Consider the following 13,332-nt stretch of genomic DNA (forward strand, 5'->3'; position numbering starts at 1 on the left):
GCACATGTGCGCTCCCGCAGCTCCACCTGCAGCACAGAGGGGTGCCCGCTGCCCCCCGACTGCCCTGGCCCACGCCCGCCTGCCCTGAGGCCTCCCATGGGCCGGCTGGGACAGACCAAAGGCTACGTGGAGCCTGGCCAGCGCCTCACTGTGGACAGCCACCCTGCCGTGCCGAGTGCGACACGACCCCATGGTGGACCTGGCCCCTGCTTCTCGACTGGCAGGGCCCTGGGCCGGGCGGCGGAAGCGGCCACACGGGGACAGCGTTCTTACCTCTACGATTGCGTTCAGGGAGGTGTCAGAACCCAAGCTCATCTGTGTGCCAGGGACATTGTTGCTAATGGTGGCAGGCACGACACAAATGGGGACGCAGAACTCCTGGAAGCTGCTACGCGCCTCGGCAAACGCGACTGAGCTCTCGAAAGCCTGAAGCAGGTGTGGCTGGTCAGTGGGCGCCCGGCCTCTCGCCTGCTGTCACCAGGTGGGGCCAAGCACCCCGTGAGTCAGTGGGAGAGGTGGCTGCGGGAGCAGGGGTGACCGGATGGGGCCCTGGGTGCAGGGACCAGGGGTCGGGCTTCGGCAGGGGCGCTCACCGCCCAGCACGAGGGGACGCAAGCGGGAGGCAGCAAAGCAGGGCTGGAGGCGGCTTCGGGGTTAGTGGTGACCGAACAGCTGGCCTTCTGGGCAGCCCGGAGGCAAGGGGAGCAGCCAGCCAGGTGACTTCCTGCACTGAGCGACACGGGCCCTGCCTGCTGGGACCCCATCAAGCAACCCCAGGGCCTGTGCATCACTGTGTCAGGAGGACCGTGCCCTGCGTGTCACTCTGCAGTTCTTACACAAAGCAGCACAGAGAACTCAGAACCCCAAGGTTCTTTGGGACCCCAAAGAGAAATCGTTTTGGCTCCAGTGTCAAAAAAGCCAGCTCTTCGCAAGCGCACGGCAGGGTCGTCTGCCTCGAGTGTTAACCGGAACAGTCTGTTAATGACACAGGTCCACCGTCCCCCATCCCTGAGCACATGGCACTCCAAACACAGCCGGCCTTCAGTGATATTTGTGGGCAAACGGCCCACGTGTGGTCTTTACTCATGCCCAAGTGTCCTGCTGCTGGGTCCCATGGGAGGAAGGCTGGGCCCACCGCCCACCCCCGCTGCCCCGTGCTCTGACGTGTGCCGGCTCTGGGGGCACCGTGGCCTGGGGACTGCAGCTGGTGGACCTGCGGCGGGTTAGTCCAGGGCATCAGGAGGTGAAGTGAGAGCGTCACTCACCTGCCTGATGGTGCCTAAGCCACCACCCCTCCCTCCCACCCATCTCCTGCTTGAGGGGAGACGTGTCACAGAATCACGAAGCCACCTTGGACACTGGCGCTGTCCACACCGAAGAGAGACCCATAGATTTCTAGGTTGGCGGTCTCTCTATCGTCACAGTTCCCGCCCTCGGCGCCTCTGACACTCTGGGCCAACAGCCAGCCCCCCCCAGGCATCTTGTCGTCCTGGGGGTGTCAGCAGCACTGTGGCTCTGCCTACCAGCTGTGGCACCCCCACACCCAGTATCTAGACTCCACAGATGTCCCCCAGGGGCGGAGCCACCACCAGGTGAGAGCCACCCAGTTGTCTGACCAGACGGGCCCCTGGTGCTGGAGACGCCCCCAGGCTCACCCAGAGTGCAGCTGCAGCACCATCACAGGGCATCTGGACATGGCCGCAGGTGACCTGTCTGCTCGGAGCGACCAGCGAGGTGGACGGACCGAAGCCGCACTGACTCCACCTGGGTCTTCCAAGCACATCGGAAGGGTCACAGGGCACCCATGTCCAGTCAGCTCGGGTCTCTGCCCCCGCATGTCCCCTTCCTCCTCATGGCCAGCTGAGTTCCAGCCTGAACCCAGACCTCCCGACAAGGACTCCACTCTCTCTAGGATTCAGCACGGAGCTCAACAGACGGCAAACCCCACACGCGTGCCCGCAGCCTCGGTGCGCTGGGAAGGCCCACGAGCCAGTCATCCTGCCCTCCCGCCCGCCTCGATCATCACCAAGACCACCTGGCCCACCCCGCAGGGGAGGCCTGGCCCATCACCAAGGGAGCACCGGCCACTACGTGACCAGTCAGCCTGGCTTTGAGAAACCAAGCCAACATGGCAGCGAACTTACAGGGCCACGTAACGCGCCCCAGAGGGCCCTGAAGCAGGGCAGGTAGTCACTGGGGAGTGTTTTCCCCGGATATTTTGGTTTTCAAATTTTCAGCACTACACACAAGTTCTAGAGCTTTGCAATCCAGAAAAAGACACTCCACAGCAGAGGGTCCTGGGACTGCAGGGCGGGGGGCCTGTCCCCATATCCAAAGTGCGGGCTGAATGACATAGAGAAGCAGCACCAGCCTGGGGGACCTGCAGATGACACCTTCTGAAGTCCCCCGCCCCCCGCCAGCGTCTGATCAGGTAACACACAGGGGCATGAACTTCAGTTGCTTCGACTGCAACACGGGCAGGGAAGGCAGCCACACGGAGACAAGGCCGGGCGGGGCAGACAGGGCCTCTCAGCTCAGCCTGCACATCCACCAGAAGGATTAGTCCAGCAGCAGCGAAAGCAGGAGTGACAGTCACCAGCACAGTGGGGACAGTGGCCCAGCGAGCGAACAGGGAGGCACACGGGACGGATGCTCCAGTGAGGGGACACAGATGACACAGGACAAGCCTTTTTAGTAAAAAAGTTACACAGAGTTTAGGAAGCTCACAAAAGCAACAAACAAGCGGTAAGCTTTACTTACCATTTATATTTTACTTTAAAAGCGTTTTTTTATTTACCAGCACCAGACACAAAGCTGATGCTGTGGGTTTGAGAAAAAAACCTTAGAGAAACACAAGCTCTTTGCCTCATAAGGAAAAGAAAACTTGAGAGTTTACTGGAAAAATTTAGATACCGAATTTGAAAAACAAACGCATCTGCGTTAGATACCTGTCTTCAAACTCTCGTGTGATTGTTAAGTCTGACTTACAAACGGGATAAAAATATATTATGTTTATTGATTTCCAATTTTAAAAAAATCGCCTGAAACAGAACAGCACTAACGCTTCAGAGGCAATTCGCCGTCCCCGGTCCCCGAGAGGGAGACGGCGTGGCGGCCGCGGCCTGGATGAGGAGCGCTCAGGTGGACTCGGGTCAAACATCACAAAATTCTGAGCTCAGGTACTGTCCAAAGCAGGTCCATCGGACTCAGCTGCATCACCGTAAGGTGACAAAAGCTACAATAAATTTGGCTCAGCCAGAAACAAAAAAAACAAGCAAAACTAATTTAACGATTATCCAAATCACAAAACACCGTGACCCACGACCACCTGAGCTGCAGACACTCGCTGTCACTTGGGGACACAGCACCCAGGCTGTCCTGATCCAGGCCTCTGGGGGCTGGGTCACAGACGTTCACACTTCTCTGGAGGCAAAGGAACCTCACAGCCGGGCCCGTGTCTGGTGCACTGGCAGATAAAACGGGCTGCGCCCGTGGTCAGTGTGCGGTCAGCGCCCGCGCCGCCTGCTTTGCTGGCCACAGACTTACGTCAGTGATGGTGTTGAGGGCGGTGTCGGCGCCAATGCTGAAATCGGACCCCGGCACATTGTTGGAGACGGTGGCGGGGACCATAACCACAGGGACGCACAGCTCCTCGTGCTGCTCCCGGGCGGCTGACAGTTCCAGCAGACCCAGATAGGCCTGTGGGGCAAGCGCGGCCATTGGGGGCGGGTAAGGAGGGGCAGAGGGGCGCCGAGGGTCCGCTCAAAGGCAGCATGGGAGTGTGTAACGTCACAGGGGTGACGAGGACCCCACGGGACGTCATCGCGGTGACACACACCATGTTCCCTACTGGCAGTGCCCACGCAGCTGGGACGTCTGCCTTCCACTCAGAGTAAACCAGGGGGACGTCACGGCCGAGCTGGCTCAACAGAAACACGTGGAGGCCTGCAGCCCCGCCATGCGGGATCAGAGCCACGATTTGGCCACTTAGCTACCCTTCCTCTCTGAAGGGCCAGTGGGCTCCTGGGTCAGGAGAGAACCAGTCCAGTTCTGGCAACTTAAAGACACCGGAACGCCCTGGACAGACAAACCCCGGCCAAGGGGTCGCGTGTCGCTTCCTGCGGGTGAGCCTTGCTACCGGCTATGCTTGGAGCTGCAGCTGTCCAAGGCACTTGGGGACTGGGACTCGAGGACCTTAACTCGTGAGGTATGTGGTAAAGCCGGTGCAGGCCACCACTTGGCCTGCGGCACTGCCAAGCCAGCCAGTGCCCAGGACCAGGGACGTACCTCGAAGCCACCGACGATCAGCAACGCGTTGAGGCTGTGTTTGTGCATCTGGGCGGCGATCTGCTCCAGGTGTTTCCCAGGGAGCGTCCTGAACAGTCAGGGCCGTGGTCAGGCACAGTGGCCCCCCCGCCTCGCCCCGCCCGCCCGCCGGCCCAGCCGCCTGGCACTGAGCCTCCCCACAGCTGGCGGACAGCAGCGCAGCAAGCGCTCACGGCAGGGGCACATCTCAAAAAGCCTTTTCAAAACAAAGTGGGAGGCAGCGCGACAGCCGCCCCAAGACTCCCATGGCCTCGCTGGGGACCGAGACAACGCCCGGGGCAGCGCACGCGCTCCGAGGGCCACTGCGAGGGCCGTCTCCAGGCCCGCACCTCGTCCCACGAGGTCCTGCAACGTCACACCCACTCGCGTGTGCTGTTCCCCCACTTCGTCATCTACTTCAAACAGCCGACCAGAGGGGTCGCCCTGACGGCAGCTGCCCTCACTGCCCACGTGCCCGTGAGTGGTCTGCGCCGTGGGCAGGGCGGTCGAGAAGCCGTGGGGCAAACATGATCAGGGACGGGTGGTCAGGCACATGAGTGGGCGTGACGTCGAGGACAGGTCCCTGCCAGAGTCCACAGTGAAGCTCTGCAGCATTGTCAGGAAGTGCGGTCAGCTCGCCTAGAGCCTTCTGGGGGGCTCATAAAGCAAACGGTGCCTGGGCCCCCACTGCGGGCTGCGGGGGCTGGGAGACGCCCTGGCAGGTGTCCCCGCCTCTGGTCGGGGCGTTCCCACCCGGAACCCCGTGGGCGCTCGGGGACTGGACAGCACTCTGTTGGGGAGAACTGGTCATGTCCTGAGGAAGCCGCCAGCAGCTGGGGACACAGGCGTCCTGTTTTAAGCAGAGTGCAGAGTGTGGCGGCTTCCTGGGACCAGCTCACACCTGCGTGGGAGCCGACACTGACTAAACCCACATACAAGCGACACGCCTGCCACCTAAAACCTGACAACAGCGACCGCTGAGGTTAACCTGCACCCTGAGGTCAAAGGGGAAAGTAGCTGGACTTCAGGGTAGGTCCCGGTGGCCAATTCAAACACTGTTCTGGCCACGCAGGAAGCGGGCATTCCTGTGCGCAACGTACCCCGCCACTTCTCTGGCCACCAGAACCTGGGGCCCTGGCACTGGGGCTGCTCGGGACGATTCCAGGGGCAGCACACCACTATCAAGGATGCCCTGATTCTGGTTGACAGGATGGTCACCATGGCTCAGTGACGTCACTTATCTCTGTCACCTCAAAGGAGATATAGGGCTTCTGCCCAGCGTTTGATTCTTCAAATCAACAGACGAGATTTTTGGAGAAAACAGGTCATGAGCTATCTGCCCCCTTGGATGGGGCGTCCCTCCTGCGGGCCCCCTACAGCGCCTGCACCAGCCACCCCCCTGGAAGATGCTTTTTGTTGTTCTCGAGAACAGGTCAGAACCAAGGTGGAAATTACCGTTTTGTCCCAAGAATAGAACCGCCTTGTCCGGTCCAGCCTCCCACATCTGACCAGCCGATTTCTTTTATCTAACGAGCAAGCAGAAAACGAGACGGTCGACAAGAGACAAAAAGGGACTTGGCTCTACCAACAGCCGCGACCCGGGCGCCTCCAGGGCGGCTGAGGTGCGATGCGCGGCGCTGAGGGGGCCAGCGCCCTACGCTGACATCTGGCCGCTCAAGGAGCCAAGCCCTGCGGCCCAATGTGTCTCTGCACCTGCCTTGCCCCGGCCAAGGGGTCGGGTGGACACCTCAGTCGGCCATGCTCTACCGCTGGGATGGAAAATCAATTAAGATCACTTACTTTTAAAGGACGTAAGATTAAAAGAAAATGTCTTTAATTGAAAACTGAAAAAGAAAAGTAGCAGCACAGATGCCGCCGGCCAGGTGTCTGCACCCGCCCCCCCCGCCCCGCGCCAGCCCTCTGTGCCTCACCTGTGCCCTTGGGGACCTCTGCATGTCACCATCTCACACACCATCTGTACGCTGACGCCGCCCCAGACGTGTCCTTCACCCACACCCCATGAAGACCTGGCTCACGACCTGTCTGCTCACGGGCCCCTTCTCTCTGACGCCCCCGACACCCCAGACTAACATCCCCAAACCTCAGCACCTGCCACATTCCCCGTGTCCACCGGCTGCAACTCGGGCCAGACGTGGCTCATTCTCGACTCCCTCGGTTACCCCCACGTGTGCTGAGCAAGTGAATCTCATCGGCCCCGCCTTTGCCACACCCCCACGGCCCCGGCTGAACCAGGCTCCGCACCCGCGGCCTCCGTTACTGGGGTGCTGTGCCCCGCCTGCCTCTGCCCTCTCCACGTGTCCGCGTGGCCATGCTCCTGCTTGAAACCTGTCTTCTCAGAGAGAGAGCCAAACCCCTCACGACTGCCTTCAGAGGACCTGGTCTATCTGTCCCCTGCCCCCCACCCTCCGCTGCAGTCATGTGAACCCCTCCAACCTCTAAACACCTCAGGCCTCCGCCCTGCCCTCTGTCTGCCTGGGACAGTGTCTGATGTCCCTGTGGGCCACTCGCCCAGCCCCTCGACCTTGAGTCTGAGGACACCTTCCCTCAGCACCTGTCTCTAGCGTCTCAGCACAGACCACCCTGGGGACACCAACCCTTCCGTGCACCCCCAGCACCACGCACTCCCCAACACACTGCAGCAATGCAGCCCTCCACACCCACTGCCCCTCCTTCTCTCCCTCCCTTCCTGAGGTGAGGCCTCTCGGCAGCCGTACTGGGCTGCCTTGTCACTAACGGAGGCCCAGTGAGTGGCCACCGGGTAATGGGGGATGGCTCACTCGGTCATACGTGCGGGAGTGGCAGCGGCACCTCGGAGTCTGAGACCCTGCAGAGGGGACCGCGGTCCGGGCAACGTCTGTGCCCGGTTTTCCCGTAGGGAAGGTGGGGTGCTGTCTCAGGCTTGCCATGTGTCTTAACTGGGTTCACAAACAGTGCCCCCCACGAGCACAGTCACACCCGTCCCCGGGACGTGGCCCTAAGCAGCAGCCGCTGTGCGCCCCCGGCACGGCGCCGACTCCTCCATTTCCCCGCATGCTCCCCACTGGGACGTCCCTTCGCCAGGCGCGTCCTCGGGGCCCCACCTGGCCTCTGGCGAAGCCCTCGAAGCCATCGTAGATGGCGAACATCTTGTGCCCATTGGAGATGCCGACGCGCACCGCCGAGCGCACGGCCGCGTTCATCCCGGCGGCCGGCGCGCCCACGTTGATGATGCCCACGTTGTGGCTGCTCTGCAAGACAGGGGCACACGCCATCGCTCCCCACGCACACGTAGACGGGGCCCCGCCCGTCCCCCATGCCAGACGCGGGACAAAGGCCGCAGTTCCCAGGCCAAGAGGGGGGCCAGGCAGGACCAGAGGCACGCGCAGCGCCATCACTCACCTTGGGGATCTGGGAGTCCGGCATCTTGCTGGCGAGCCGCTTGTAGATGTTGAGGTTGTCCTCGAAGCTCCTGGAAGAAGACCAGGGTCACGACGAGGACCGGGCAGGCAGGCGCTGCGCGTCCCTGGGCAGGGGACCGCACGGCGGCAGACCCTGCTAGCCCTTGCAGGGACACAGCGCTGCACGGGTTGTCGTGAGGACGCACACCAAGTCAATGTCCAGTTCTCTCTGGCCAGCCAAGGGCCACTTCCTATCTTAACGTCACCAGGTCTGATACCCTCTCCCAAACAGACAAACTGCTGCCTCTCACAGGGACGGACGCACAGCCAGGCGGCGGGCACACCTTCCCACGACAGCCCCTGCACAGTCACCTTCCTCGGAGCTGCACGGCGTCCTTGAACCTCCTCTCGTCCATCGCCTTCTGCACGTCCTGGGTCTGTGCGGGGCGACAAGAGGGCGGTGGCAGCGTCAGGGTCAGCACGTCTCACGCCTGGGGCAGACGCAGCACAGCTCCGGGCCTCCCCCTGGCCCCACAGGCCAGCAGCCTGGGCACTGCACGTCTACACCAGGCTGCCGCCAGCCTGCCAGCACCAGCAGTGAGGGACATGCCTGTCACCGCCTGGCTTGGGCCGCTTGGCACAACGGGACAGGATGACCCCACCGGCCACACTAGGGCAGACTGAGATCTAGGGACTATGCTCCGGGAGAGCAGAGACAGAAGGAAATGCACGTTGCAGACACAGCTCTGACAAACGCAGGCTTGACCCCGATGAGAATAAAGCAACCGAGACAGCCAGCCCAGGAGCCGCGGGACTGCGTGGGGTCGCAGCGCACAGAGCGGAGTGGCCTGGAGGTGATGTCCCTTCAACCTGCAGGTCTCCAGAAGCCGGGCTGTGCCTGCATGTTTGCCTCTGAAGGAACAGATACACACAGACACACAGTCATGCACAAACACAAATACGTGTATACACACACACAGTCATGCACATGTACACAACCAAAAACACATATGTGTACACACACAGTCACGCACACACAGACACAAAAGCACAGTCACACACACACACAGTCACACAGACACACAAAAACATACGCAGACGTACAGACACACAAACACGCATACACACAATCACAAACCAAATACATGTACGCAGACATACGCACAAAGATACAATCAGACACCAATATGTATACACAGTCACACAGAGACACACGCACACAGACAGGCGCAGTCACGCGCATGGAGGCTTCACCCTCCCGTGGGCTCTTAGTGATGGCGCACGCAGGGCTCCTTCCGACAGCCCGTGGCTCCGTGGCTCCGTGGCCTAACCGCCTCGCGGCACGCGTTATAAAACATGCACGCTTCAGGACCATGGGCAAGGGCAGGGAGGTGACAGTCATGGAGACACTGACAAACACAAGCGCGAATCCATTCTCTCCATCCCCGACACGCCAACAGGAGCCCTCACGGATCCCCACAGGCGGGACTCACTTTCAGGGGTGGTCACATGAGGTGCCACAGAACTGACAGAGGGCCAGGGGTCAGACACTGCTGCCGCATGGGCAGCTCCTTGCATCCTGGTAAAAGTCATTTAGCCCCGGGGCCGCCCAGGGCCACTGCCAGCAGCAGACGAGGGGATGAGGGCCCCTGTCTCACCGTCTGCACGCACTCCATCAGAGGCAGTCGCACGGCCTGATTCCCGCTCAGTGACACCACGCACGCCGGGGTCTCTGGGGTGGCCTGCAGGAGGGCGACGACAGCCTCCACTCCCATGCGGCTGGCCTGCAAACGACACTCAAGAGAGTCGGACACCCACGCTCCCGCCAGAGACCCCGGGTGGCCCCAGGCAGAGGCGTCCACGGCCCCCGTCTCCCAGGACAGAACCCCAGGCAGTCTTCCGCACGACCTCCAATGGAGACAGGTGGGGCGGGGAGGGAGAAGCTGTCAGAGGCTAGGGCCACCCTGTGCTGCAGGTGGCACTTCTGCCGATGGTGCCGCTGCACAGGTCAGCGTGGCCTGCTAGTCCCTTCGCACTCCCCAAACGCCCCCTCCTGGTGAATCTGCAGGCAGTTTCCACCCATACTTACCAAAATCCTGTCGAAGGCCGAGGGTGTCCCGCCCCTCTGCACGTGGCCGAGTATGGTCACACGTGTGTCATAGCCCAGCTGCTTCACCACCAGCTGTGGGGAACACATGTGGGCAGGTCAGGGCCCACGAGGGACAGGGGCTGGGGGCTGACCGAGGGTTTTCCACTCTTTCCTCAGATCTATGTGGGACAAGTCCCAATTCTTAAATTTCTCTTCCTGAAGGAATGCTCGGTTTAATGGCTAGCTGAAATTTTTAAAAAAACAAGCTTTTATCAGATAAAATCTTTATTCCTACCATCTCACAAATGAACGTGAATAATGTGGTTTTTAAGGAAAAACACTTTCTACAGATTGTGTTTGAAACACGATTAATACTTTACAAACACGCAAATATTTCCAGGTCACTCTGCCTTTGTATGGCTGCACATGAAAAGCGGGACGCGGTCAGTCAAGGTGTCCCCCATGGCCAGGACCCGTGAACAGCTAGGTGCCCAGGACCTCGCTGACCACTCTGCAAACAGAGCCCTTAGGGAGCCAACAGCATGTGATTCAATCCCAGCTGTGACTCTGGTCTTACTACTTCCTGGGAACACTGGCCTGCACCTTGCACAGCTCTCTCCCAGGTCCACAGCCAGTACAGGAATAATGAGGGTAAAACACAGAAACCGACTCGCAAAGCCAATCTGACAACACTCTCTGCCCCAACAGTGGCTTCGACCACAGCCTGTCAATCTGTGTCCCTGGTGTTTCGTCCAGAACGAGCCCGTCACGGGCCTGATAAGCCAGCACCACGGCTGGGCCCTGGCACAGGACAGCGGCATGGGCCCTGCTGCAGGCGGGGAGTGGCAGTGACTCACACCCAACAACGCGGCTTTCTCCGTGAGGACATGCTCAGCTACTGCTCCAGGGGAGGGGACAGGGCTCGCTGCTGCGGTTCACTCCTCCTGGCTCTCAGGGAGGCTGGTGCCCAGAGCTGGACCCTCCCAGTCTCGCTCTGCCCCATTTCCTCCCTCTGTGTGTGTGTGGGGGGGGGGGGGGGGGGGGTGGTGGTGGCGGAGGAGGCTCCAGCCCTTTGGGAACACTTATGCCTCTCCAGAAGCCGGGAGCTGTATGATGCTCACGTCACTGAAGCAATGAGTCACTATGAAAATGTTTTTAACTCTCAGCAAACAAAGAAAAATGTTTCCAAAATAATAACGTAGTGTGCCAAGCCCAACCCCTGCCGGCCGTGTCACCTGCCCTGGATTCCAGGCAGGTGACAGAAGGGACGTGGAAGTCAAACACACTCACCTCCTTGATCTGCTCCGAGGTGATAGGCTTATTTTGGTTATCGATCGCTCCTTCAGCCACGATGATGATGTTCAGCCTTTTTTTCCGGGCTCGGTTCTAGGGAAACAGAAAAGAAAAATCGGGAAATGCCTAAACCGTCCGTGACAGCAGACCTGTGGCAGAGTGCACAGCTGAGCTGGCCTCTTGCCAGGTACAAACCGGTACCTACTTTCACGATGGTACAGAAAGAAGGTGAGGTGCTCTGGGTGAGTGGGTGCAGGAAGGCAGGAAGGGGCCTACGGGATCCGGTGACGTCACCATACCTGAGGTCAGCACCCAGGCCGCCCCTCAGACAGCAGTGAGCCCAGAGGCTGGCTCCCCCAATCCACTGCAGACCGGGCGGGCCCTGCTGGGACACCCGGAGCTGCTGCTGTCCTCACAGGTTCAGGGCAGTCACCCGAGGACACCCTGACATCATCACTCAGTGCCAGAGCCGCCCTGCCAGGATCCCAGAGGACGTCGCCCATGGTGGGCTGTTCTCACGAGGCCACGGCATCCGCGTCTGGGGTCACAGACGCGTGTGTTGTTTGGCTTGGGTTTTTTTTGATAGACGTTAATAAGTGTGCTACACTTTGAAGACTACACAATTCAGAAGTTTTCTAAAAGGTGCAAAGTCGAGACTACAAGAGTAACTCTTGGGGCACCACTTGAAAACGCAGAAACAGACGTAATGGCACATCCAGAAGCAGGGCTCAGCCAAACAGCCACGCTCCCGAGTAAGGCATAACACCCTGCGGCCGCCCTGTCTGCGCAGGTCGCTGGGTGCCTCTGGCTCTCCACCTGGACTGACGCACGCGCTCACCAAGGGTCATACAGACACTAAGGCACCGCCCAGCCGCACCCGACAGCCGAGGGAAGTCGCCCGGGGTGGCAGAGCCGGGACCCAACCCCAGGCCTAATGAGGTGATAGGCCAGAGTCCTTCACGGTCCTACATGGAAACACCTGTGAGATCCGGGGTGCCCGGGCTTGCTTCCTGGGCCAATTCATCTAGCAACGTATTTGGAAAATTCCGTCATGTGCTGCATTAATGACTGATAAAAAAACCCCACAGGTATGAGAGTATCAAGTGTTTCCGCACGTGGGTGGGGGTGACGTGCTCGGACCCGGGTGCTAGCTGACAGGGCAGCTTTCCACGTATGGACCTCAGGGAGCTGGCAGGTAGGGCCACACGGTAGCAGAAACAGTGGACAAACCTAGAGTCTGTGCCTAAAGCCCACACGGCCACCTCAGCGCTGGCCTCCGACAGGCCGCGAGGGGTCTCGGCCCTGCGGGTGACAGCAGCGGCCTGGATCAGGCAGGGACTACCAGGGAGGAGGACGGCTGGCAGGGACGGGCACGCCCTTGGTGTCCCGAGAGACAGTAAGTAAACGGGCGCCCGCAGCAGCACACACAAATGCCCGCCTAGGAAAGCCACCGAGGTCTTATGCAACCAGTCACACGTGTCCTATCGCCAACCAGCCAACAGAGGGCGCCGCCACCGCCCAAGTCGGACCAGGAAACAGCGAACTCCTTTGTCCGTGGCAGCCAACCTCACACGCGCAAGGTGCCCTCCCTCGGTTCTGACGGAGGGCATTAGGTCCGCAAAGGTCGCCCGGTGCTGTGCCTGCACTCCGGTCTCTGAATCTGCTACCGTGAAGGTGGCCGTGACACCTGACCACACGAGCGCCCTTGCCCCGTGCCTGGAAGGAGCCTGTGCCACAGCCTTCCCCCTTCGCCTGCACACTAGCGACAAGGCACGGCTGGGAAGGGAGGCGCAGGAGGTCCCCCGCGCTGCGGCGCCCGTCCTGAAAGCTAGTGGTGGCTTTGCGTGACACCCCCCCCTTAGAGGGGAGTGCGCCTCCCACGAACCCCCCGCGACGTGAAGCGCGACCACGCCACGAACCGCGGCCAGGGCGGTGGGGACACGCAGCGGACAGATCCGCCCGACAAGTGGCGAGCGGGGAGCCAGATCACACCCAGCTCTGCTCCCCGGTGTGCAGAGAACGGGGAGCGGATCCTCCTTCGACAGCTGCGACCTCAGGGCATGGCACCTCCTGTACCTAAGACGCTGGCCTCCGCCGCGCAGGGACAGGGCACCGTCGCCGTGTCTCCAGCGCGTGCCCGTCCGCAGCGCCGGGTGACCCGTCCACATACGCAGCTGGGTCCCCGGCAGCCGCGGGACTTCGCGCTAGGGGCCAGCCTTCGCCCGTCCGCCCCGACGCACGGCCAGA

The 13,332-nt window shown here is 60.9% G+C and overlaps 1 protein-coding gene across 1 annotated transcript in view; it reads right to left on the minus strand.

Annotated features, from left to right (window-relative positions):
* The window catches only part of PFKP (phosphofructokinase, platelet), a 56,319-nt gene that overhangs the window by 8,146 nt on the left and 34,841 nt on the right, over positions 1-13,332 (minus strand). The window contains exons 5-15 of the mRNA XM_023536976.1: positions 12,316-12,387; positions 11,291-11,357; positions 11,083-11,178; positions 9,793-9,885; positions 9,362-9,487; positions 8,076-8,140; positions 7,705-7,774; positions 7,407-7,553; positions 5,761-5,831; positions 4,288-4,375; positions 3,547-3,699 (exon numbers count right to left, since the gene is read on the minus strand). Of these exons, the coding sequence (XP_023392744.1) occupies positions 3,547-3,699; positions 4,288-4,375; positions 5,761-5,831; positions 7,407-7,553; positions 7,705-7,774; positions 8,076-8,140; positions 9,362-9,487; positions 9,793-9,885; positions 11,083-11,178; positions 11,291-11,357; positions 12,316-12,387 (1,048 nt within the window). The remainder of the gene's footprint in view (positions 1-3,546; positions 3,700-4,287; positions 4,376-5,760; positions 5,832-7,406; positions 7,554-7,704; positions 7,775-8,075; positions 8,141-9,361; positions 9,488-9,792; positions 9,886-11,082; positions 11,179-11,290; positions 11,358-12,315; positions 12,388-13,332) is intronic.

Source organism: Pteropus vampyrus, unplaced genomic scaffold, assembly GCF_000151845.1.
Source record: "Pteropus vampyrus isolate Shadow unplaced genomic scaffold, Pvam_2.0 Scaffold175, whole genome shotgun sequence".
In the NCBI taxonomy this organism is placed as follows: Eukaryota; Metazoa; Chordata; class Mammalia; order Chiroptera; family Pteropodidae; genus Pteropus; species Pteropus vampyrus.